Source organism: Hyperoodon ampullatus, assembly GCF_949752795.1.
Source record: "Hyperoodon ampullatus genome assembly, chromosome: 19".
Classification (NCBI taxonomy): Eukaryota; Metazoa; Chordata; class Mammalia; order Artiodactyla; family Ziphiidae; genus Hyperoodon; species Hyperoodon ampullatus.
Window position 1 is genome coordinate 11,477,069 of NC_136932.1, and position 27,116 is coordinate 11,504,184.

The 27,116-nt window shown below is 41.3% G+C and overlaps 2 protein-coding genes across 2 annotated transcripts in view; one reads left to right on the forward strand and one right to left on the reverse strand.

Moving 5' to 3' along the window:
* Positions 1–1,476: 1,476 nt before the first annotated feature.
* Positions 1,477–16,280, reverse strand: CCDC47 (coiled-coil domain containing 47; the record flags this gene model as incomplete). Its single annotated transcript, XM_079724647.1, has 12 exons — positions 1,477–2,052; positions 5,413–5,580; positions 5,808–5,917; positions 6,647–6,705; positions 8,373–8,458; positions 9,172–9,282; positions 9,485–9,586; positions 11,768–11,833; positions 12,219–12,340; positions 13,973–14,147; positions 15,437–15,544; positions 16,017–16,280. 12 exons carry the CDS (start codon positions 16,278–16,280, stop codon positions 1,972–1,974), a joined length of 1,452 nt encoding a protein of 483 aa, XP_079580773.1. The 3' UTR covers positions 1,477–1,971.
* A 5,158-nt stretch (positions 16,281–21,438) lies between these two features.
* DDX42 (DEAD-box helicase 42) overlaps positions 21,439–27,116 on the forward strand; it is a 51,068-nt gene continuing 45,390 nt past the window's right edge. Inside the window, exon 1 of the mRNA XM_079724649.1 lies at positions 21,439–21,464. The gene's annotated coding sequence lies outside the window, so the exon portion shown is untranslated. The remainder of the gene's footprint in view (positions 21,465–27,116) is intronic.

Genomic DNA, 27,116 nt, shown 5'->3' on the forward strand with positions numbered 1-27,116 from the left:
CAACGGGTGACAGTCAACAGCATTCTCCTCTCTTTGTCCTCTCAGTCATAGGAGAGACAATGGTGTCTTAACTCTAGTGGGGGACTTTGGGGAGAAGCCCATCAATGACATAATGGGGCTCTAAAAATATAAAACATTAATTAAAATAACTAGTGGGAATTCCCTGGTGGTCCAGTGGTTAGGACTCCACGCTTTCACTGCCGAGGGCGCGGGTTCGATTCCTCACTGGGGAACCAAGATCCCGCAAGCCGTGCAGCACAGCCAAAAACAAAACAAAACACCAAAAACTGGTAACAACTATGGGCTTATACTCTTGTAGGGCAACCCCAGAAAAGTAAAGGCGGCACTCTGAGACTTTTGTCAATTAGTTTAATGTATGTCCATAGGTAGTTCATACGAATGCTTAAATTACAAAATTAGCTGCCATGGTCCAAATGTGTGGGACTTCAAGAAAGCTTTTATTAATCAAAAGATAGCTAAGCATACCAACTTTGATTTCTAAAATGCAGGTTAAAGGTTTGTAAAACAAGGCTAATTCTAGAATTATATAGCATTAAGGTAATTCAATTTTGTTATTTTAATAACTTAATTTCATGAACTGTTAAAAAAAATATTATATTTGCATCTCCCAGTTTATACATTTCTGCATTAACCTAGAGAAAAACCCATGTGAAAAGTTTCCATGCAGTTACAAAGGCAGCAGCACATGCTGTTTTCACAGCAACTTGTTATTGCCTCAGAACACACCTGCACATAAAGCATCAACCAAAAATACCCACCCACCCCTCTCCCACAAAAAACCCAACCCTTTCCCATCCCCAGCAAAAATTACCTGGTACAAGCGGTGACTTAAAAAATGCTTTCTTAGTAGGAAGCATTTATAAAATGCAGAGATCTGAACAAGCTAAATGCTCGTGCAGATAGACGGGCCTCTCTCCCAAGAGCTCCTTCCTCAAGTGGCAGAAGGAACTCTCAATAGTCTAGGAAAGCTCATTTTTAAAAGTACGTTTATGCATATTCATGGCTATTTCTTTGAAAGAATATACCCAGCCTCAACTGTGGAAGAGATAAAAGCAGAAGGAGAAGCAAAGGGACATGGCCGTAACACAGAGAACAGAGCTTCTCCGGGAGCATCCCATACGTTGCAGCGACCAACAAGGAAAACTTTTGTGACTTCACATAGACCACTGATCTCATCTAGGTGAAGCAGTTAATTTTTCATGCATTTGTTACTCAAGAAAACATACAACCACTTAAAATACAGCATTCACATTGTCATTAGCTCATCATGGTATCAGGTAAGGAGGAAACCGTGCTCCTGTACTACCTATCCCTAGAATTTTCCACATACATGTAAGTATCCTAAAACCTACAGATATCCTATCATACTGTCATCAGCACCTCCCACCTATAAACATATACTGAACTAGATTGTTGAGTCCCTGAAATCTCAACACCGCATATAGTGTTCTAAATTTTATTTTTTTACAAGTTTAATGTAGACACAGAAGAGAACACCAAGCAATGTTTATTGTGCAATTCCAATAGTTATCTGTGGAATCTTGGTTTAGAGTCATCTTCATAGCCATTTCAACTGCCTAGTTTAAACAAAAAGCAACAATCTAATTATATATCTATAAATTTCATGATATTTCTTCAAATATCAAACACTAAAAGTACTGATTCATGTTATAATTTTTAAAATGCTTTGAAACTACACAGATTTCATATATTATTCCTTTTATAAAATAATCAAAATAATTTGATTATCTGGAAGAAAATTACTGTAACAGAGTCCTTCCAATGTATCTATGAACTTTGTAAAACTCCAAACCAAAAACAGAACACATGATGAAATAAGGATTTCTCAGTCACCGGGAAACTTTAAGATGAGAAATGAACTGGTATTTTTTGTTTCCTGTGAATTCAGAGCTTACAGGTGGCATAAGGACTCAGATCTCTTGGATGACTTTACATGGCTTTCACTTTGATTTGTTTCATTTTCATTTGCTTCTTCTCCAATTTCTTTTGCTCACGCCTCAAGGCAGCTTCCTAGAGAGAAAGAGGGAATGCAAACTAAGATTTCAGTACTTGTTTAAAAAAAAGTCAAAACTAGAATACTGCCTATACTATTTAGGCTAGCACCACAAATAACATTCCAGAAGATAGTCATAAGAATTGCTAATATGTATGTTGGTTAATGAAAATTAACTTGAAGTAAAGATAACTAAAATCTCAAGTTAGAGAGAAATTAAACACTATACACTTAAGCAGATTTCGTTATTCTGGTCTGATTTTTCCTAAACACAGGAAACACTAGCCCAACTTTCATCATAACATATGTATCTGCCAAGGATTTGTATTTCAGTTCAGAAAACCTTAAGATCTTGTTTGATCAGATTATTAATTATAAATCTCTTATTAGCATAGACTTTATGCCCAAGCACAACACTTTTCAGTTCATAATGTTCAACTGGGAATTTTTATCATATTTTTACTTAGGAATTAGGAGGTTGTGTAAAAGGAGAAAGAGCTTCAAACACATTATTTTGGTAGCAGAAGTCACTGGTTTTTATCACCTGTACTGAGGGAACCTTTACGGCCAAGTCAAGGTATGACTTCACGGTTAGTTAACAGTGGTCACATCTGATTAAAGCTTATTTCAGCGCAATCTCAAACCTAATTTTTTTAGGGGTTTAAGGTAGAAATGTTCTGATAAACATACTCCTCCACTGGTACAGGACTGAGAAAATATGGAAGAGGAAAAACAGAAGAACATAGTATATATATAGTTCTCGATAGTATCACAAATTATGTTTCAAAGGGTGATTTGTAAATTGTTGGTTTGGGAACTACTGACTCTGTCAGGTTCTCACACTTGCTAACAAAAAACTATCCACTAACCATCTATACAGCAGGGTAACCCTGAATGAGTATCTATCCAAAGCTGTGCTACTGTGTAACTATCTTGAAGAGTTGAGCCATCATTGTTAACACCACTTCAATGGAAAAATGCATTCTGAGTTTGGGTTCACAGAAGCAGGAATGAAGCCACCTCCTTTGGCAGCTGCTGCCTCTTGTGAGGGCTCAGTAGCAGGCAAACAGCAATAGCATATTTGTCAGAAGCTATACTCTTCTGGGACAGCAATATAAAATGGTCAAAAGACTGTCCCAAGGTCCCTTTCCCACCGTCCAAACCCTTACCTCCACCATACTCATTCTTTCCCCAACACTATCCATCCCTTACCATATTACATACTATACACATGTGTAAAACTAACAATGCACAGAATACAGTATGGTGATTAAGAGAAGAAATCTGTTTACATCAACACATTTAAGAAACGTGTATGTTAATGTCCATAAATATGTGAAAAATGGTCAATAATTCAAAAACTGCAAAACAAATGAGATACCATTTCCCCACTATCAGTCACACATTCAAAAACTTGTTAAATAGCTTTCATAAAGACATGAGTGAAGAGGAGCTCCCATATCATGTAGTGGTAAAAGTACAAACTGGTACAACTTCTTATTGGCAGCCAATCTCTTTCTCTTTTTCTCTCCTAGGATTGTTTTCTTCAGGAAATAAAAAAGAACAAATATGGAAAGACACTTTCTTGAAAGATTGCTGTATTTTTAATATAAAAAGTTTATAAGATGATCTACATTAAGAAATGAAATAAGTACACTGAATATACACAGTTGAGGAACTAAATAAACTATATAGTGTTAACAGTGGTTACTTTTAGGGATGGGAACTGTCTGAAGGATTATGTTACATTGTTCTTACATGGTAGAATTAAAGTTAATTTTAATGTCTGTGTATATGTTTCTCTATACTTTTCAAATTAAATATGTAACAAAACAAAACAAGGCTCTACCAGTAGTGGCAGGAAGGTCCAGATCATTGGTATAAATGAGCCATTCAAGCCAGAAATTCACTATAGGGTTTTTTGTGTTTTGTTTGGCTCCTTTCCCAGTTAATTCACTGGACCTTTTTACAAGGTACCTAGGCCTAGATACTATAAAGTGGTGGTTCTAAACAAAAATACATGGTTTACACACACAAGCAACTTACAATCTGACTTAAGTTCTGGGCCCCTCTTTTACTTAAACCTACTATAGCTTCAAACTCTAGAAATAACTGGAGAACTTTTTTTTTCATAGAAAAATGAAAGGCATTATCTATTAATGAGTCCATGTAGATTCTTCCTGTGTATCTGTTAAAAAGCCATTTATATTTATAAAGAAGACTGCATAAACACAGAGCTCTATTTTCAGGGGAAAAATATCCATCAACTAAATCAAACCAAATCAAACAAAGACTGATGAGAAAGGATGAGAGGAGGGCTGTGGTACTCTGGGCACTTCACTCAACAGCATTAATGACTCTACCAGCAACTAAAGTGCCACACAGGGGCTCACTTTTTTTTTTTTAATTAATTAATTAATTTTTGGCTGTGTTGGGTCTTCGTTGCTGCGCACGGACTTTCTCTAGTTGCGGGGACTGAGGGCTACTCTTTGTTGAGGTGCGCGGGCTTCTCGTTGCGGTGGCTTCTCTTGTTGCAGAGCATGGGCTCTAGGCACGCAGGCTGCTAGTAGTTGTGGTGGCGCACAGGCTTGGTTGCTCCGGGGCATGTGGGATCTTCCCGGACCAGGGCTTGAACCCGTGTCCCCTGCACTGGCAGGCGGATTCTTAACCACTGCGCCACCAGGGAAGTCCAGGGGCTCACTTTTTCTTGGCAGCCTGCCTCCTTCACTTACAAGAATTTTCTTCAATCCTTGAGGTTATTCACATTAAAATTCATATTTCCCAGAACTTTGTTCTCCTCTTTTTTGATCAGCATTTACAAGGTTTAAAATTTTAGAGCTGGACTACAGCATCTTACTTCACAAAACATGAGAACATGCTGAAGTTTGAAACAAAACAGACTACAGCCTTAAAAAGCTCTTGAGTTTGAGATTCTAGTTATGTACAAAATAGAAAACAAAATACAAAGAAAAAATATTAGAATTCTCTAATTCTATAATCAAAATAAAATTTTTATAAAACAAGTTTATGTGGACCATAGGACACATGTCCTGACTTCTACTAAAATTCCAAATTTCTTTCTACCTTAGTAAGTGTTTGGCTTGAAAGATGATAGTGGAACTTTCAAAAAGGGCCTATGCTGGGGGAACAGAATAATTCATATCATTCTCCAGGATTGAGGCTCAATCTAACATGGTTTGAACAGGAAGGATTATTCTTTTTTTACAGTGCTATCAACTGTCCCAAGTGCTGAGAAAATGCTAAGCTTTTAGCCCGGGTACATTCCTACACAAAATTACCTTAACAGCCAATATGGCACAAATAGGCATCCTTATAAATCTGAGTTTTACCCCAGTGATAAGAAAAGTTTGTCTTACCTCCAGCCTGCGCTGTTTCTCAGGATCTTCCTCATTCATGATTCGCTCCTTCTCTGCTCTTTTCTTCTCCTCACGCCGCGACTGGGCAGCTTCCTGTCTTTGCACATGCGTCAGCTTCAAAAAGTTCTCCTCCACTCGAGCTCGGTTCTTGTCTGCTTTTTGTTTGCCCTTTCCCCAGGAAACAAAGTAATTCATAAGAAATCCATTTCAATCCAAACAGAAACAAAATCCCATTTAATATTCTTTCATAAAACCACTCCCATGTAGCACTTTTAAGTCAACTAGCAAAGATAAAATCACTGAAATAATCCAAAGCTGACCCCCCTCCCTGCCGCCCCTTGGGGGGAAAAACACAATAAAAGGCTCCAACTTATAATAAAGGCTGCAGGTCTTACTTCTCTGTTGAGTCGAAACTTTTTGGCTTTATCAATAGAATAAATCACCATGTTCATCAGGGGTAGTAAAGCCTCCATATCCTTTGGGTAAGTGTTACCTGAGCCAGGCACTGGAAAACAAAACCATTTTCCTATTGAGTTAATGGCAGCATTCATACTTCTTGTATTAATTTCTTTTCTTTTTGTATTAATAGGCTCCTTTCTCCAAGTTTCTTAGGCAGCTAAAATGCAGCAGAAAATAGAAATTAAAATATATAAAAGGATCTCTTACTGAAGAAACCAAAAAACCAATGAGCTGGCATAAGGTTTTTTTTTTTAAAGATTTTGTTTTTGATGTGGACCATTTTTTTAAGTCTTTATTGAATTTGTCACAATATTGAATCTGTTATATGTTTTGGGTTTTTTGGCCGCAAGGCATGTGGGATCTTAGCTCCCTGAACAGGGATCGAACTGGCACCCCCTGAATTGGAAAGCAAAGTCTTAACCACTGGACCGCCAGGGAAGTCCCTGGGGTTAGTTTTAATGTAGTTTTTTTTTTTTTTTTTTGCGGTACGCGGGCCTCTCACTGTTGTGGCCTCTCCCATTGCGGAGCACAGGCTCCGGACGCGCAGGCTCAGCGGCCATGGCTCACGGGCCCAGCCGCTCCGCGGCATGTGGGATCTTCCCGGACCGGGGCACGAACCCGTGTCCCCTGCATCGGCAGGCGGACCCTCAACCACAGCGCCACCAGGGAAGCCCTTAATGTAGTTTTTTATAGTTATCGTTTAGAAAGAAACAATACTCTCCTTAAAATCATCTCACAGAAAACAAAGAACTCAGACAGGACACAGAACACTTACCATTAAATGTAAACAATAGTGTCCTCTTAGTGTCAGGTAGCTTTAAAGGCTGACCTTCCCTGTCATAAAAGAAAGAGCTATTTAGAAAGAACACAAGAGAGAGATACTTTCCATGCACATAAGTCACCCAATTCACTTAGATGAACAGATACCTGTGCAAACAATCAGCACAGTATTTGGCTTGGCATCCCCAAGTTAAATACAATCTCAGAGCCCGAAGGAGCTTTACAGGTCATCTCGTCCACTTGTCTATCTGATGGATGCATTCCCAAGTGATCTTTATCCTATCCTTCAACACCTCCAGTGATGTCCCCTCCAGGCAGGATAATTCCATCTCACCTGGGCAGCCAGAAATGAGCCTGTATTTAAGTATGAGGCCCATATTTTAAATAACCTTTTTGTTTATTTTGATGGTTTTTCTTTTTAGATGTTGGGGGTAGGAGTTTATTAATTTATTTATTTTTTGCTGTGTTGGGTCTTCGTTTCTGTGCGAGGGCTTTCTCTAGTTGTGGCAAGTGGGGGCCACTCTTCATCACGGCGCGCGGGCCTCTCACTATCGCGGCCTCTCGTTGCGGATCACAGGCTCCAGATGCGCAGGCTCAGTAGTTGTGGCTCACGGGCCTAGTTGCTCCGCGGCACGTGGGATCCTCCCAGACCAGGGCTCGAACCCGTGTCCCCTGCATTAGCAGGCAGATTCTCAACCACTGCGCCACCAGGGAGGCCCTATTTTGATGGATTTTTATGTTTTATTTCTAACTTTTAATCTATCTTCCTATGATGAAGGATCTTATTTTTGAGTCAGGCTCAGAAAAAGTTGAGAAATAATCTACTATAGCATATATAATTTAGTTCTGACTCCCCAAAGAATCCTCTTGTAATCTTTGACTTTCAACCCTCCACACCTCCCCCCACATACAAAATGCTCCATGAATGCCGCAATGTGATACTTTGTCCAAAGTGTTATTATTGAGTTGAGCAAGGCAAGGATGATGCAACACCATCTAGAGGCATAAGTAATTTTGATTACTTAGTGATTTTGACACAAAATTAAAATTCAAATTGGCTTTTAACTGTATTCAACTCCACAGTCCTTAGCCAAAAATTTAGGTCAGAACCAATTCTACACCGAGGGTAAACTTAAGTATGCTCTCCTGCCACAGGATGTGAAATCAAACGGCAAATTCAAGCCCTGATTATTTGCATTCAAACAATATTACTACAAAGCCAGAAACTTTATGGGCATTAAGGGTGTCTGATAATACACTAGAAAGAATATAATCACTCAACCATTCAAAGAAGAAAGCCGGAAAAGGCCATGAATTACAAAATGCAATCAAACACAAATCAAACGTCACAGACAGATTCACATCATAAATTAAAAAGGAAAAAAAAACCCAAAAAAACAACCACCCTAGACTACAAAGGACAGAGATTACCAATTGCATTTTCTTAGTATTAGCCATTCTGTTAGATTCTCATTTACCTCACTGAGTGGGTGATGCATACATGCGGTGACACATGCAAACTGGGGAGGCTTATTTGATTGTCCTCCATAGGTTTTCAATTACCTTCACGATGCATGCAGTCAAGGCAAAGGAAAACTTGGATGCTGTCACCAACTTCCCTCACTTATTTGGGAAGGGAAATTGCAGAAGCACCTTGCAGGTGTTTCAACACAGAAAGCTAGTGAAGAAAACTGATTTCAATATTTTTATTTCATACGTACTCTTGCATAATTTTTGGACCAGAGAACTGGTCTGAAAAATGAACGGATTCAATCTTGTCAGCATAGTGTGTAAGAAAGTGAACCATCTGAAATAAGAAAAGAAAATGATTTTTTTAAAAGTAGGTTTGATGCACTTCTCTTTTTTCATAAAGATATTCACTCTTGAATCCTCCTTACTTTTGCACAATGTCATGAAGGCTAAAGCTTAAAAAAAATTAAATTGAAACAAGGACCCTCCCTATGATGAAACTACTGTCCTTCTTTAGTCACACCAATGATCAAACTTGAGCAGCTGAAAGTGTATCTCAAAATAGTGTTCAAAATACAAGTGAAAGCATGCACATAAAATCTAAAATAATTTTAGGAATTCTTCACAACCACATCACCCAGAACTTATATTTAGAACTGTCTTTGAGCAATCCTATATTTTTATGATACTAAGATGTGCTGTTACCATACACAAGCAAGAGGAAAAAAATAGCTCTTTATATACCCGTCGTCTATACTAACTGAAACTTTAACAAACGTCGTAAATGACATGGTGATAAGGATTAAAGTAGTAGTCCTTTTTCAAAAAACCTGAAAGCCATTAGCAATCCTAGGGACAATTTGTTCTTGATTTAGAGAGAATTTCTTGACTAATAAAACTGTCTTTTTGACAAGTGAATCTATTGTTTAAAGAAAGTATTTTAATGGTTGTGTGGGAAAGGAAGATAAAAATGAAGAATTTGTACAGTGTAACTTTCAGGGAGACTGCCCTGTAAATGGTCTACAAATGTATGTCTTCTATTGTATTTACCTTTGTATCCATCATTCCCTCTGTGACTTCTCCCATCTCTGACAGGATGGCCAAGGAGTCAGGCAGTCCATACTTCGCTCCAGACTTCGGTTTGTCACTACAAAACTCACTCTAGAGGAAGACGTAGTTGAAAGTAAGACATGATATTTTATTATGCACTAGGACTTTTTTTTTCTCAAGAGGGTATGTACTGACCTATTTCAAAGTGATACAACTGTTCAAGTGATATAATTATCTTATGCTCTGAAGTCAAACATTTATGTAATAAAGAGGCACAGTTTCTACATATTACTTGAAAAAGAACCTGACGTACCAGATCCTGCATCTCTTTCTGTAGGCGTACCAAGGCTTTCCGAGTACCAACAGCAAACACATAGGTATCCATGTCTTCATCATTCATGGTTACTTTTATTTGCTTTAAAAAAAACCAACAAAACTCACCTGTTAGGTTCTGTGATAGGCAGATTTCTAAGACAGCCCCCAATATGCCTGCCTGCTAGTGTATACGTCCTCCCCTCGAATGTGAGCAGGACTTATGAATGTGATGGTGTTATCATTCCCATGATTATGCTGTGTTACATGGCAGATGGTCCCTAATCAGGTGACTCTGAGTTAATCAAAAGGGACATTATCCTGGGTGGACTGACCTAATCAAGTGAGTCCTCAAAAGGGACTGGACCCTACTTGAAGGAAGAGTGAAAGTGTGAAAGGGCTATGGGGTGGAGAAAATCCACGTGGCAAGGACCTGAGAATGGCCTCTAGGAGCTAAGAGCGGTTCCCAGCGACAACTAGCAGGAAAATAGGAACTTGCAACCACAGGGAACTGAATTCTGCCAACAGCCTAAATGACCCAACAAAGAGGGGCCCAAGCTCCAGAGGCATGGAAGCCCTGTGCACCGCCCCACCCCCATGCCTCTCTTCCATTTGGCTGTTCCTGAATTGTAGCCTTTACAATAAACTGGTAAATGTAAGTAAAGTGTTTTCCTGAGTTCTCTGAGCTATTCTAGAAAATTACTGAATCTGAGGGGAGGGCTGTGGGAACTCTAGATTTATAGCTGGGCAGTCAGAAGTATGGTGGCCTGGGGCCTGCAACTGGCATCTGAAGTGTGGGCAATCTTGTGGGAATGAGACCTTTAACTTGTGGGATCTGGCACTAACTCCAAGTAGATAGTATCAGAACTGAATTGAATTGTTGGACACCCAACTGGTATCTGGAGAATCAGAGAACTGGTTGTTGGTGTTGGAAACACCCCAGAGGCAGGTTAAACAGTTTTTAATACTCTACATTGGGCCAGAGAGATAAAGTTATAAGCCTGAAGAGTCTGGTATGATAAAACATGGCCCTATTTGTCTTATTAACTATATCTTTAAAAGTTTGGGTCAAAAATTACCAGTATGTATGTGGAAGAAGGGAAATGTTAATGTAGGGAAATATGGCAAAGATCTGGCAAGATGGTAGCTGCTAAAGAAAAGGTTTTCTGCTCTCTTATCATTGAGGGGAAACTACACAAAGTAACACCTTAAGCAAAACCACATAAAAAGGCTTAAAAATATAAAAAACCCATATGTTTGTTGAGGCTGCTTTTCATTGCAGGGGAAAAAAAAACCCCAAAACAGCAAAAAAGGTAAAAGGCTGGCTGGCTCAGAGGAAAAGAGAAGATTAAATCTACCTCAGGAAAGAACTGCAAATGATTAACACAACACTCTAAAGAATAATTTCCACAAAAAGATGGCTGAAGATGCAGCAAAACTTCCTCCTTTGAGTTTTAACTGAGGAGGCTCTAAAAATTAGTGGGTTAAATCATCAGCGGCTACATTACAAAAATTAAAATAAATAAAAGAAACAGGTTTCCAACTAATAATAAGACCTTTAAAATAACAACTGAGTTTCAATCCAATAAAAAGTACCTAATTATATTACCAATACAGCACTTATTAACCAAATACTACTTTGTATTTTGATATATATGCATACATTTCTTGTTCTACTAGCTTATATAAAAGACTGTCTCATGTATTTTTGTTTCTTGCAGCAGTGGGAGTCAGCACAATTATTTATTGGAAGAATGAAGGGAGGGGGAATGTGGCATTTCTAATGAAGGACACAATTTTCAGATTAACATGTTAATTTAACAAAGGAAAGAAAGTATACCAAACAATAAGGTCTCCATATTGTGTTATGAACTCATTCAGCCCAAGATGTATTACTTGAGGCAAAAAATATTTGAAAAGAAACCCAGCCTATTGCCAAAGATAAAAGCAGACACCAAAAGCAGAGTCAGATGTGAGGGCAAACGGTCTGTGACAACTGTTTTTCCCTTCATCATCCAGGTTGATTCTGTTGATCTACCTGGTGACAGAGTATTACCTCTTTCCCCACAAAAAGCACATATGTCTCCTCACACCCACCTGCACCTCCACCCCCAGTTTCACACTGAGTGGAAGATGATCTGTCTAGATAGAAAAGGTTCCATTTTTTGGGCAAGGGACACAAGTTGTTAGAAAGTCCAAATATAATCCTGGCAAGAAATGGAACAAGCTCTAAGAAGTAAAGAATTCAATCTATACAGAGAAAACCAGCAGGAAGAATACATACCACTTGATCACTCACTGGCCTCATCATCCGGGCCAGGACATTCAATAAGTCCTGTCTCTTGAGGAACTAAAAAACAAAAAAAACCCAAGAGAACAATTGCAACTTCTGTTTGATATAAGGAGAAGACATTGGAGGGGGACTCAAATGTTTCATCAAATATACTCTACATTTGCCAGTCAGTAAAAAAGATGATTTTTATTTACTTATTTATTTGGCCGCGCCGCATGGCTTGCAGGATCTTAGTTCCCTGACCAGGGATTGAACCAGGGCCTCCTACAGTGGGAGCGCAGAGTCTTAACCACTGGACCACCAGGGAATTCCCCAAAGATGATTTTTAGATCTCACTTTAAGTAAAATGTGAAAAAAATGAGACACTGATCTTACAGGACTTGGGATCACACAGGAAAAAATGAAAGGAAGATATACACTGTACCAGAAATTCCCTACTTACCCTCAGCTGGATAAGCATCCCCTCACAGCACACTCGACCAGAACACCACAGGTTGTAAATGTGCTCATTCTCCTGGTTCAGCTTTCCTGTGCTGGTGGCTTCTTTGTTAGTTCCATCATCCCCTAGGGGTAAAACCATTAACATGACTCACTGGAAATGTTGGGGCCTAATCACCACACACTCTCCTACTCTGACCCCAAAATGATGGTACCTTTAGGTTAACAATACTTAGCTATCTTACAGAACTCTCCTTTAGACATAGATTACAACAGATGGGCATCATTCCTTTTACTTTTAAAATGCTTTATTGTTGCCATTAAAAAATTATGGACTCTAAGGCTTCCCTGGTGGCGCAGTGGTTGAGAGTCCGCCTGCCGATGCAGGGGACGCGGGTTCGTGCCCCGGTCTGGGGGGATCCCACGTTCCGCGGAGCGGCTGGGCCCGTGAGCCATGGCTGCTGGGCCTGCGCGTCCAGAGCCTGTGCTCCGCAACGGGAGAGGCCACAGCAGTGAGAAGCCCACGTAATGCAAAAAAAAAAAAAAAAAAAAAATTATGGACTCTAGCATTACTTGTGTGTCCTTGTTAGTTAACGACATTCAGCTTGGAATATAAATATCTCAAGAGTAGGTACAAAATGGAGCAAAGTCAGTTTAAATGTCTCTGACAAAAGTTAAAAAAAAAAAACCTATGTAGTGAATTAAAAATACCATTAATACTAACTATTCAACTCTCCCTCACAGTGTTTCCTTTCATTTAACTTTATCCAAGTTTGTTTTTCCTGCAGCAAAATGATAACAGTGGTATTAAGAGCTACAAAAAGCTCAAATTCCAATAATTTCCTCTCTTCATTTAATTCATTAATGTACAAAAAAATGTGTCCAACTTTACAAGGTAAAGCAGACTGACACACCAAATGAAAACACACCAAGGGAAGTAGAAGGCATTAAAGGCTGCTTATTTTTTCCCTAATTTCCAGGTCAAAAAGTACTGAAATAGTATGGTACAGTGGACAGCATGGACTTTGGAAGCAGGTAGACTAGGTTCTAATATCATGGTTGCAGTTGAACAGCTTAGACAAGTTTTAACACTTCTCCGGACTTCAGTTCCCTCCTTAGGAAAACAGAAACAATATCCAACTGACAGTATTGTTCTAAAGATTAAATAAGAAACAATGTATGCAAAGTACCTAGCACAACATAGTACACAGTCCTGCTAAAGAGCAGAAGAGATGGATACTTGCTTGCTATCAAAGGGAAACAAAGTGTTTAAAGCCAAACTGAAGTGAAGGTGGGTGAGTCTACCTTACCCCCTACACTACACCATTACAGGACTTCCTCTAAGGTATCAGTGTACACCTCTGCAGTGGATCTGACACTAAAGTGCCTAAAACCTGAAGGAATTTTGAAGGACTTCTAATTTCTAAAAGATGAATTGAAAGCATTTATCAAGCTACCTAAAATGTCAAAATTCTTTGCTTCTGGCTAGATTTTTATCAACTTGTTTTGATAACACTGATTGTCTCATTCTATCTGAAGCTGTACAGCAAATGATTGATGAAAGGTGAGAAAATTATTTCATGAATGCAATTTATTCATTATGCAAAACCTAACAAAAAAGGGATCCTTGAGAGAAGGAAAAAAAGCATCCTCTTCAGCAGTCCATGAAAGTAGTCAGATGCTTACACTGAGCAGAATAAGCAGTTCTTACCAGAAAGTTTTCAAACAGGTGGCTAGACTTGTATTAGCCTCACTTACCTACTAAGGTAAAGTTGCTCTCCAAAAGCTCCCTGTGAGTGTTAAACCAGGCCTGAGCAAGGCGACTGTTTTTATTCTTCCCGATGATATAATTCATGATGTAGGCAAGCAGACCAGTCACCATTAAAATCTCTAGATAATAACTTTCCCAACTGTTCTGGAGGTGTGCAGGAACCTAAAGAAGAACAATTGTTCCATTTAATGTTGGCTGAGGCTGAAGGACGAAGTCTAACTCAGGGTATGAAGGAGAATGAGAAAACCCATAAACAGAAGTGGATACGTTAGATAACTGTCACTGAATATGGTTACACTTTGAAAAACATGCCCATTTCGGTTTTCCAGGTCATCTTTCTTTCAGTGTTACTTTTTTTTTAAATGAAGGCTTTATTTATTATTTATTATTTATTTATTTATTTATTTGGCTATGTTGGGTCTTCATTGCTGCGCGCGGGCTTTCTCTAGTTGCAGTGAGCAGGGGCTACTCTTTGTTGCGGTGCGCGGGCTTCTTATTGCATTGGCTTCTCTTGTTGCAGAGCATGGGCTCTAGGCATGCGGGCTTCAGTAGTTGTGGCACTTGGGCTCAGTAGTTGTGGCTTGCAGGCTCTAGAGCGCAGGCTCAGTAGTTGTGGCGCACAGGCATAGTTGCTCTGCAGCATTGTGGGATCCTCCAGGACCACGGATTGAACCCATGTCCCCTGCGTTGGCAGGCGGATTCTTAACCACTGCGCCACCAGGGAAGTCCTTCCAGGTCATCTTTGTAAAAGATTCTTTAAGGAAATATGAGGATAATCAAATGGGATGAAAAGCTGGAAAGCCCTCTGTATTCATCTTGATTCTGAGTCCCACCCCTCAAATAAACCCAATGTCTATCCTCTTCATTCCTTGGTAAATAAAACTAGGAAGGCTAAAATAAAAACATACGGGTTGCGGTACTTCCCTGGTGGCACAGTGGTTAAGAATCCGCCTGCCAATGCAGGGGACACGGGTTCGATCCCTGGTCCGGGAAGATCCCACGTGCCGAGGAGCAACTAAGCCCGTGCGCCACAACTACTGAGCCTGCGCTCTAGAGCCCGCGAGCCACAACTACTGAGCCCGTGAGCCACAACTACTGAAGCCTGCGCGCCTAGGGCCTGTGCTCCATAACAAGAGAAGCCACCGCAATGAGAAGTCCGTGCACTGCAATGAAGAGTAGCCCCCGCTCGCCGCAACTAGAGAAAGCCTGCGCGTAGCAACAAAGACCCAACGCAGCCAAAAATAAAATAAATAAATTTATATAAAAAGAACCCAACAAAAGATACAGGTTGTTTTTCTGTGTGTCCACTGCATCAGAAGAACTGATGTCAAACTCTTTCATGGCTCCCATGTTACATCAACACCAGCTATGTGTCACTAATTATATTTCTGAGATTAATGACAGCAAGATATTTTGTTGGTTAGTTTGGGATTCAAAACCTGTATACTTACATCGACAATTGTTATTGGGTCTTTATTTTTGCTAGAAGAAGTATCTGGTTTGTCTTCATAACCTTCAAATTCTTCATCATCATATGGTTCACTCTCGGTATCTCCCTCCTACGAAAATGAGGCACAATCTGTTTTCCCCCACTAACATCACCAGCAATTTTATCTCATTTTTATAGGCAACATTTGTAGAGGAAAACAGAACATGAAGGCAGCAAGCACAGAACACAGAGATCTTACATATTTTAAACAAATGCTGACCCCCCATGCATTTGAACCCTGAGTTCTAAATGATACAATTCCCACCCACCCACATACCAATACATATCCACCCCCACTCCATCATCCTCCATCCAGGCTTTCCACAGAGGAGAAAAATACAATTCATTTTTTGTTGAATGTAAAAGGTGAGAACATACCACAAACATTTAGAAGAGCTCCACCTACTGAATAAAAATGAGCATACCAGAGGGTAAAGGTCTCCTTAGACCTGGGCATTACTTTTAATGTCTGGGAAAAGTGCTAGTTACACATTGTCCCATCCTTCCACTTTCCCAAGAAATCAATAAAAAAGAACCTTTACCTGGGTATCTGCGTCTTCAAAATCTCCTTCTTGGTTTTCATCCTGCCCTTCCAACTCCACAGTAGTCTCGTCTTCATCATCTTCAGTGGTTATCACTCGTTGAGGAGATTCAGTAACAGAGTCTTCTGTGACATCCTCAAATTCAGCAAAGTCATTATCATCATACTCTACGATGTCTTCCTCATCCTCGAAATCATCAAACTTGGCTTCAGAGACACTCCCAAATATCAAAAGGACAACACAGAAAGCATGGAAGGCTTTCATTGCCCCTTAAAAATGAGTCAAACAAGACAAAAACAAAAACCCTAAGTGGACTGCCATTCTACACATACCGATTACATTTTGTAAACAGTTAAAAAATAAATCTAAGACTCTCCCGCTTTTCTCTTATTTAATACTGTTCATTTCAGATAGCATTATATAAAGAATAATAAGGTGAGGTTCAAGAGGCCTGGGTTCTAGTCTGGACTCTCTCACTAGTTATCTGTAAAATCTTGTACTAGTCATTTAATTTCTTTAGGTTGGTTTCCATTTACACTGTGTATTCATTCAGTACGCAGTTTTTGAATGCCTATAAAAAGCTTTATATAGAAACTGGGAGAGGGATAATGAAAAAAGAATGAGATGTAACTATCTGTTGGTTGTAATAAAACTAATACATGAATGGAAAAGCCATTCTTAGATCAACTTTATGTGTGCACATCATCATCATCATCATCAAAGCACATGTTTAAGACACAAAGTGCTAGGCACTGTCCTAAATGCTTTACAAAAAGCAACTAATTTAATCCTCATGACAACCCTGTGAAGAAAGTGGTTTTATTAACATGCCCATTTCATAGATAAGGAAAATGAGGCACGGAAATGCTAAGTAATACAACCACCAAGTGACAGAGAACTATGTTCTGATGCCAGTTTTGCCTCCAGAATCCCTGCTATCAACCACTTCTCAGGCAGCATCTCCAACGTAAGCCAGTAGCAGTGATTTTGTTACTTATTTAAAGTAGCAATTTTTGCTAACACCACCTACTCAAGAACCACAGTATTATCCCAAATGGTCCCCCCTGCTCAACTCTCTCCCTACTCCCTACTTCTCACTAAAAACTACCGTTACCCTTCTAAAACATGACATCTGTAACATAAGGATTCAATCACCAATGAAGGCTAACCAATTACCCAAAGAATAATATAAAACTCCTCTGGCTTTCACTGCTTTTCATAAAATGATCCTACCATATCAAATAAAATGTTCCCTCACTGAGCATATTACCATGTCAGATACTATGCCAAGAGAACCTCGCTTCAAGGACATGAGTTACAGTATGACAGGGAAAATCTGAAACCGGTTAAACCATACATACACACAAAAAACAAACTTACTTTTTGTTTATTAAAAATTGTTATGAATGAAGTTAGAACCCAAGTTGTTTTAGAAGCAAATACACAAACAAAAAGGTTTAGAAGGTCATATATACATCTACATATAAATAGTAGTTATTACGTATGATAGGATTATGGACATTTTGCCTTTATTTTTCTTTATATTGAATACTTTTCTAATTTTTCTATGATGTTCTTATAATAAAATGTTCTTTAAAAAATAAAAGAAAAGGATAGTTCCTGCACTCAAGAAGAGGCGCTGCAGACGGAGGAACAGCTATAGCATAGAGGGCTGAAACAGCACATTTTAGGAGTTTGGTATGATAGAACACTGGGTTTGAGACCCAAATGGGGGAAATGAGGCTAAAAAGGCCAGCACAGGCCAGATCATGATGATCCTTATTTATTTATTTGATCATCCTTATTTAAATACCACACTAAGAAGTTTGGATGATTAGAATCAACTAAAGGATTTAAGTAAGAGAGTGACACAATCAGATTTGCAATTTAACCCTGACAGCTCATACAGAGGGTGAATTAGAGAAGGGCACCTGAGGTGGGAAAAATAGGAAGTGGCTGAGATAATTAGATAGGAGATAAAACACAACTGAACTGGCAGTGGTATTGGGAATGAACAGGAAAACAGATTTGACAGGTATTAAGAATTATACTTATCAGCATAAAGTGACTGAATATAAGGAATGTGGCAAAGGAAGATCTGGGGTGATTCCAAGTTTTGGCTTGATCAACAGCTGGACAAAGTCATCCTTGAGATAAAAAACAATAAAGGAGTGAAAAAATTGGGGGAAGGCAATAAATTAATACTTGTTGAAAAGTTTGAAGTGTTTTCAAGCAGTACGTTAGATGATTAACATTTATCTCTTAATTTTCACAATATCCTAAAAGGTATTATAACCTATTTTACAAAGGGAGGAAAGGAAGCATTTGAAGTATAAGCCTGGAGTTCAGGATACGCGCCTAAGCTGGAAATAGAGATGGTGTGAGAATGGAAGAGATCCCCAGGGAGTATTAAGAGTTAGGTTTAAAAAAAAAAAAGCACCAAAAAGTCTTGAAACAAATCATAATAGCTAAGTGTTATGCATAATAGGGAGAACTGGAGTGGGAAACTAAGGAATGGTTAAAGAAAAAGAGACTTTGGTCAAAGTGGCAGCACAGAAGCCAAAGGAGAAGCATATTTCTAAGAAGGAAACAGAGCTTGGTTTCAATTGCTGCAGAAAGTTCAAGTAAGATATGGACCAAAAATTTCCCAATGTTAATAAGGAAATCATTATTGGCAACTGCAAGGAAGTGCTAAGTATGAAAGCCAGGATGCAGGGAGCTGGGTACTAACAGAGTGAATGGGTGGCAAAAGGGAGTATGTATTGGGTTGGCGAAAAAGTTCGTTCGGTTTTAAGTTCAAAAAAGACACATTTTTCACTTTCATGAAGAACTTTATTGAACAACATATTCACTAACTGAAAGAACTTCCTGGCCAACCCAATACTGATCTCTCAAGGTGCTCTGGCATAGTGAATATTCTATATCTCGTATTTACAACACCATAAATTCATAAAGGAAATTGGCTCAATATCAAAGGCTATTGCCCAAATACCTTGCAACTCACGGCTGCTCAAGAAATGTTCTTAAAATTGGACAAAGTTCATAAATTTTGAAAGGCACCAATGATTTGAGAAATGCCACCAAGGATAGGCCAATATTATATCCTTTCCAATATCTGATCTTTGAGGTTAGCACCAGGGGACATTTTACGGGAAAACATAGCTGCCCTCTTGACAACAACCTCAAAGAGGCTTGCGATGTGTCTCCAAACACCCTTAGCTTCACAGTCAGAAGTGGAAGACATATGAAAAGGAGCACATATGTTGGTGGAGTTAGGTTTGGTTTAAAACATCAGCTCTACCATTTGCCAGCCATGTGACCTTGGGCTAATTACTCAAACCCCTGTTCCCCACATACAAAAAAGGGATAGTCATTCACTATTTGCCTCACAGGGCTGTAGTGGATATTACAAGAGATACGTGCTTGGCACATAGAAAGTACTCAATAAATAGCAGTTCCCATTACTTCCTTCCACTGTGCCTTATGAACGCCCTTTAAGGTGTAAAAATACTTCATTTTTGGTGTTACTCTTTCAGATCTCAGTTTTAAACTTTTTCAAATAGAAGCAAATAAAGGTTAACACTGGCACAGTCAACTTGATTAACTCCCTGACAAAAGGTCTGGTCATTTCAAAGTGAATTTCCACTTAGGACGTTCACACCACAGAAGCACTTCTAAGTTAACTCAGCTCTGTAACAGAGCTCCTTTAAGGATATTTAGGTTAAAATTATCCAAGCCATCCGTGCCTTGGCCTTCCTTCCCAGAAGTCTGTCTGGTGCACCTGTCAACTCATTTCTCAAACGCACAACTCCCTGCCTGAGAGGCAGTCCTGAGACTCCTGGGGCAGGGCACCCCAGCACTAACAAGTCTGGTCTGATTTCTTCTGCTAGCTCACCTGGCAGTCTCAGCGATTGGGTCTGGACTTAAAAACGGAAGAGGACTAAGTGCAGGAATCATTCCTTGTTGGCATTTTAGAGTAGGCCTTTCTGACAATGGCCAGACCCTGAGGCTTCTGGAGATCATGGAGACATTCCCGTCTCCTTACACATGTTGGGTAAAAACGTGTCATGTTAGAAACCTTCAGAGAAGACGGACCACAGAGGTTGCTGCTTCTGTTAAGCCTGCGGGGTCTAGTCTCTCCCCAGCAAGGATAATCAATTCTACGCTCCATTCTTCCTGCTGGCTCGCTGTGGGCTTGCTCTAACTTTGCTCTGCGGGTTGGCATTTGCTCACAGTTCTGGAAGTTCCCCAAAACCGTTAAAAGTCACTCCAACCCCAAACAGAACTCCCAACAGAAAATGGGCCTTGGGATGGACAAAGTCTGGTTTGTTTTTAAGAAAGTCGGGAAAGGCGAGAAGGCGCGGGCACCGAGGCATGTCACCATAGGCTGGACTTAGGGGATGGGGTGGGAAAAGGGACCTGGTTAGGCCACGCAACTCAGCGTCACCGCTCGGCCCAGCCCGACCCCACCGACTAGCGCGTCACGGCCCGCTCCCTACCTGTACCGAGGGCTAGAACCCGGCCCAGCGCTCCTGCGGCTGCCGCCTTACCCTGCCTGCCTCTCGGGCCGGCCACCGCCTGCCGGGTCACTGCGGTTTCACTGCCCTCGATGCCTCTAGGACACAGCCTGACCAGGTAGCTCAGTCACGCCGCACCACTCTTCACGTAGCCTCCGCCAGCTGTTACGTAGAATGCGTACGGCCCGTCCGCGCCTGCGCACGGCGCGGGGGCGGGACACCGCTCAGGGGGCCGAGCGAGACCTCCTCCTCCCCCGCCCAGCTGAGGCGAGGTGTGGTAGCTGGGAGAGTTACATAAGCCCGGCCCCTGCGCCGGAACTGCCCGCGCCTATCCCTGTGCTCTCCACTAGGGTTCAGTCAAGTTGTCATCACGCTGAACCCGTGCTCCGGAAGCTAAAAGTCGCCATGCTCTACGGGACCACGTGGCCAGAGGCACGCGGGGAAATCTTGCCCAGGTCGCATTTGCAAAGGATCGGATTTTAGAGGATCGACAATTTTATGTACATGTGGTTTCCACTCGAGCCCCTTTCTTGGGATTTTTTGGCGGCTCCCTGTCAGTGCTACTTTCTTCACTTCCAGGCCCACTTCCTAAACGGGCCATGAACACTCTTCATCCAGCAGTAGTGCCTGTTAGGTGTCTAAGGTGTCTGTGAGGTAGTCTGGAGCTTTAGGGCCAGGAGCCCGCGACGCCTTCCGGGAGCCGTAGATCAGGCTCCGCCCTTCGGCCCGCGCTCTGCACTGCGCATGTCCGGTTTTGTTCCCCTTCCCCCCGTCAGCTACGGGGCGACAGGCGGCGGAGGCGGCGGCGGCGAAGAAGGGGGCGGAGAGGGAGGAGCGCGGCGGGACGGGGTCTGGACGGCTTGTACTTCGGGCCGTGGGATTCTCTCCGCGTCGGCGGTAGCAGTAGCTGCCTCTGCAGCCGCAGCAGCAGGTTTGTGCGAGGTGGGTCTGGACGCGGGGCCGTAACCCCTTGGGGGCACCGCAAGGCAACTGCGGGGCCTAGCGAGGGCCAGGGAACCGCGGCCTCTCTTAACAAAGAGTCGGCGGAGCCTCGGGGAAGCCGAGGCGCAGGGGGCTGGGGAGGAGTAGGAGTGCGTGACTGAAGCCTCGAAGGGCCCTTCCGAGCCTCGTCGTCCTCCCACGGCTCCCGCTTCTCCCGCAGCTCTTAACGAGGCCCAGTTGGCGGTGTTCCGGAGGCGGCGCTCTCCCGGCCGCCCGCCCTGCAAGGGAAGGGATTTGCAGGGTGCTGGGCTCCGGGTGAGGGATACCGCGGGGAGGATTCTGACCCAAGCCAGCAGCAGTTAGCAGATGCTAGTCTCCAAGTCGGGGGACCTGATAGGGAAAAGCTGCCAAATCTGAGGACAGTAAAAGACATGGTCGGTAATCTTGGTGTAGCTTTGAGTACATCCGTGATTAGCATCACCGTCGTCACACAAACTTTTTTGCGGCCTACTTAGGAGCCTATCTGATGTGGGTAAATAATTTATATGGAGTTGCAAGCATCCGCACCAATAATATAAGGAAGAACAGTCGTACTAGTCGAGAGTTTGGGGGGATCATAGCTTCCTTATCAGCTTAGTGGAAGCTTTGCCCCTCACTCCTTTGGTCAGTCATTCACATTCCTCTGGCTTCCCATACATATTGCTTTTTGAAAATGATCTTTGTATATCTATTGTCCCCTGTATCCACACCCCCGAACTCCTAAAGAGCAGAGATTCTGCTTTAATTCACTTTAACTTTCCAGAGCCAAGCCCAGTGGAAGGTGGGCAATAAGTCTTTCATACCAAAATTAATTTTTAGACTTTAAGCGGTGGAGGAAAAAAATGCATGTTGTATTTTCCTATACCCAGAAGGGGCATTATATGACCTAATCTGCAATTCATTCACTCAAGAAATATTTTTGTTGATACCTTCTGTGTGCCTGTTCCCTACCACTGTTCTAGGTGTGTGACCCCGGCCTTCATGAAACTTACTTTCTAGTGAGGGAAAGAGAGACAGAAAACACATATATAAATTATACCGTATGTTAGAAGATAATTAATGCCTTAGGTAAAAAAAATAAAGCTGCAAAGGGGGAAGGGGAGGTGTTGCATTTTGAAATAGCATGGTCAGGGAAGTATTTACATACAAACTGATATTGAAGCAACTAGAAGGAGGTGAGGGAGTGACCCCAGCTAGTTTCTGGAGGAATGATCATTCCAGGCAGAGGGAACAGCAAGTATAAAGACCTTGCAGAGGACAGTGCTGGCCTGTTAGAGGAACAGAAGACCAGCATGCTGGGAACACTGCAAGCAAAGGAGGGAATGGTAGGAGATAAGGTCAGGGAAGAACTGGGGGGGACGGGGGTGCAGGTGGTGGGGGGAAGCACAGAACAACCAGGACCTTTTAGGCTGTTGTGAAGATTTCATTTCTCTTCTGCCTGAGATGGGAACTGTCTGAGGGTTTTGAGCAGAGACATGATAAGAACTGACTTTCCTTGTAATAATGAGGTGTAATTTGTGGAAGAGTACAGTTCTTTATATTTTAGTTTTATCAAATCTTTACGTAATCAGCTCTTAGTTTCTTTAAGCCAGCAGAGAGAAGAGAGATGCTTTTAAAATAAGTGTAATCCAGCATTTACTTGTATTTGGCTTTAGAAGAATGTGTTGAAATTCTTGGGTTTTGAACAGATTCTTGTTAAAGAACCGACAGATTTATAGTGTGTGAGTTGTTCTCAAGGCAGATTATTAGAGTGGATGGTGATCAGCTGTCACTAGAAATCTTTCTTCTCCCAAAACACAAGTGATAATGTAGTTTTATAATCAGTTGGTTTTAGTCCACTATTGTTAAAGTCATTTAGATCATATCGTATTTGATTGTCCAAAACATAAACTCTCGCCAAATTATCTTATGTTTCAACTTATTCTAACTTCCTAGACTGCTATTTCTAGCTTTCCTCCCTAGAATGTCTTCTTCCTTCACACTTCTCTACTCAGCTTACATCTTTCTGTATAAAAACCCCATTTTCTGGGTTCTGGCTCTCTTATGAAGCCTGTCCCCATTTGTCAGCTCGTAGTGATCTCTGACATCTTCAGTGTCATGTGGCACTGATGTATGGAATCCCTGAGTTGAAAGAAACCTGAGAAGTCTAGCTTGATATTCTCCATTTACCAATGGAGAGATTGATTTTTGGAGAAAAAATAATGATGATAAACATGACAGCTAATACATATTGTGCACTATTTGGCAAGCTTTGTTCTAAGTGTATTTCTGTGTATGAATTCAGTTTTTCACACTAACCTTGTGAAGTAGGTGATAGTCTCGCCATCTTACAGATGAAGAAACTAAGGCCAAAGAATCTGAGTAACTTCCATGAGGTTCACGTCAAGTTAGTGGCAAAGCCAGTGTTTGAACATAGTCAGCTTGGCTCCATAGTCTGTACTACTTTACTATGCTGTTATGATTTTCTGCTAAATCACAACATTTTAGCACCTAAAACAGTACCAAGCAGGTATTTTAGCTATCTTTAATTTTTCTCTTCAGCCAAGTTGTAAATCGCCTTGGGTCTCCTATATATTGAATAAACATGAATAATGAGTGTATTCTCTGGAAAACAAAAGAGAAAGTGAATAAGCCTGCTATTTTAGCCATAGAACTTGTAACATGGAGTTGGAGAGAGAAACAAGAACACAAATAGTTATGAATAGATGTTGGATGTTTTAAGACTAGAAAGGGAGTCTGAGGAAGGAGATACCGCCTCTCTTGGGGAATCATCTTCATGTCATAGTTCTACGAGTTGGTATTTGAGATAGGCTTTGAAGGATAGGACTATGGTAGGTATACTGAGAGATTTAGTGGGGAGGGAATACAGGTAGAGGGAAGAGCATGCAGGACTATGGTAGGTATACTGAGAGATTTAGTGGGGAGGGAATACAGGTAGAGGGAAGAGCATTCACCAAAGTGCATGTAAAGTAGTTCTTGCCACAGTGGAGAGCCTCATTCCAGCCTGATTGAGTAACTGTGGAGAGCTGTTGAATTGAAGGGAATGACAGGGTCAGAAACGTACGGCCGGGAGGTTTGGGGCCAGGGTCTGGAGATGCCTGGGAGAAGGTTTTGCAGAGCATCTCAGTGCTCATCTCCCTGGAGTGTGACTTCCCCTAGTTCCACTGTATTAACAAACACCTGCCGAAAAAAGATGGCAATTCATTTTCTCTTTTCACTATTTATTTCTGACCCACTATACTTCATGTAATACTTTACCACATAGAGTCGCCTTTTATAGATTATGGGAAAGGAGAGGTGTTATGCCTCAGTACTGGGCACATAGCAAAAAGTGGTTATTGATCTATATAAAACAATGTTTGTTATTTCTAAGACCCAACTCAGGTGGTTCTCTTTAAAGCAAATGCTTATACATTTTTTTATGGTTCTATTATACAGCTAATTCTTTTCAGATTGGATGTTTTATTTTAAAAAGCACCATTTTTTAAAGAGAAAAAATGTAACTGAAATTTCACAAGTATGTTTGCATTTCAGAGTAGAAACTGAGGTCTAGACAGCATCATTCTCCCTCATAAACTGGATAAAATAACAATCTAAAAATACATGTGCAAGTGGAATTCTGATTCTTTGATTTTCAAGGTTTTTTTTAACTGGTAAAATACACGTAAACTTAACCATTTTTAAGTGGGCAGTTCAGGGGCATTAAGTACATCCACATCGTTTTGCTACCATCACCGCCATAGTGTCCACAGAACACTTTTCATCTTGTAAAACTGAAGCCGTCTCCCCATTAAGCAGTAACTCCCCATCCCCCAATCCCTGGCAACCACCCTTCTACTTTCTGTCTCTGAATTTGCTACTCTAGGTACCTCATATAAGTGGAATCATACAGTATCTGTCCTTTTGTGACTGGCTTATTTCCTTAACATGATGTCCTCAAGGCTCATTCATGTTGTAGCATGTGTCAGAATTGTCTCCCTTTTCAAGGCTGGATACTATTGCTATATATTTATCTCACCACATTTAGTTTACCCATCCATCTGTGGACACTTGGGTTGCTTCCACCTTTTGGCTGTGGTGAATAATGCCACTATGAACATGGGTGTACAAATGTCTGTTCCTGCTTTCAGTTCTTTTGGGTCTGTACTCATAAGAGGAAATGCTGTATCATATGGTAGTTTCGTGGTTAATTTTTTGAGGAGCCACTGTACTGTTTTCCACAGCAGCTGAACCATTTTACATTCCTACCAGCAACGTGCAAGGGTTCTGGTTTCTCCACATCCTTGCCAAGACTTGTTATTTTCTGTTGTGTAGGTTTCTTTTTTTTTTTTTTTTTTTAATTTATTTATGGCTGCGTTGGGTCTTCTTTGCTGCACGCGGGCTTTCTCTAGTTGTGGCGAGCAGGGGCTACTCTTCGTTGCGGTGCGCGGGCTTCTCATTGCGGTGGCTTCTCTTTGTTGCAGAGCACAAGCTCTAGGCGGCATGTGGGCTTCAGTAATTGTGGTGCACGGGCTCAGTAGTTGTGGCTCACGGGCTCTAGAGCGCAGGCTCAGTAGTTGTGGCGTATGGGCTTGGTTGCTCTGAGGCATGCAGGATCTTCCCGGACCAGGGCTTGAGCCCGTGTGCCCTGCATTGGCAGGTGGATTCTTAACCACTGCGCCACCAGGGAAGCCCTTTTTTTTTTTTTTTTTTTTTTTTGCGGTACACGGGCCTCTCACTGTTGTGGCCTCTCCCGTTGCGGAGCACAGGCTCTGGACGTGCAGGCTCAGCGGCCATGGCTCACGGGCCCAGCCGCTCCGCGGCATGTGGGATCTTCTCAGACCGGGGCACGAACCCGTGTCCCCTGTATCGGCAGGCGGACTCTAAACCACTGCGCCACCAGGGAAGCCCTCCCCCTTTTTTTATAGTAGGTATCCTAATGAGTATGAGGTGATACAGTTTTGATTTGCATTTCCCAAATGATTAGTGATGTTGAGCATCTTTTCATATACTTATTGGCCATTTGTATATCTTTGGAGAAATGTCTAGTCAAGTCCTTCGCCCATTTTTAAAATTGGATTGTTTTTGTTGCTGGTTGTTGTTTTTAATGAAGTCTGTGAGCTTTACCTGGGTGTCGGAAGCCATGTGGTGATTTTTCACCTTTTCTGTCATCAATTTGAGAAGTGTTTATGGAGGCAGAGGTGAAGTTTCAGAGCTATTTGATATGAGTTTGCCAGCTTGTGGGAAGGATGTACCAGGCATAATGTAACCTGAGAGAAGGCTCAGAGAGGGGTGTGTGTGTGTGTGTGTGTGTGTGTGTGTGTGTGTGTGTGTGTAGACCAAATCAAGGGAGCTTTGAGGAGACCCACGAATAGCAGGACTACAGTTAATTTTTTAATATCCTCACTATGTTTTGCCTTTCTTATTAACTGTTTAATGGATGTCTCCCCTCCAAACAATGTTTGCTTAGAGATTGAAAATTAATTTTAACACAGCCTCAATAGCTTAAGCAGAGGAGGGCTCATTTTTTCTTTTTCTTTGGACATCATAAAACCAAATAGAGATTAGGTTGGCCATCTTGTGCTTCTTACATCAGCTACAGCCCCTCAAACCTCTGTTTGTC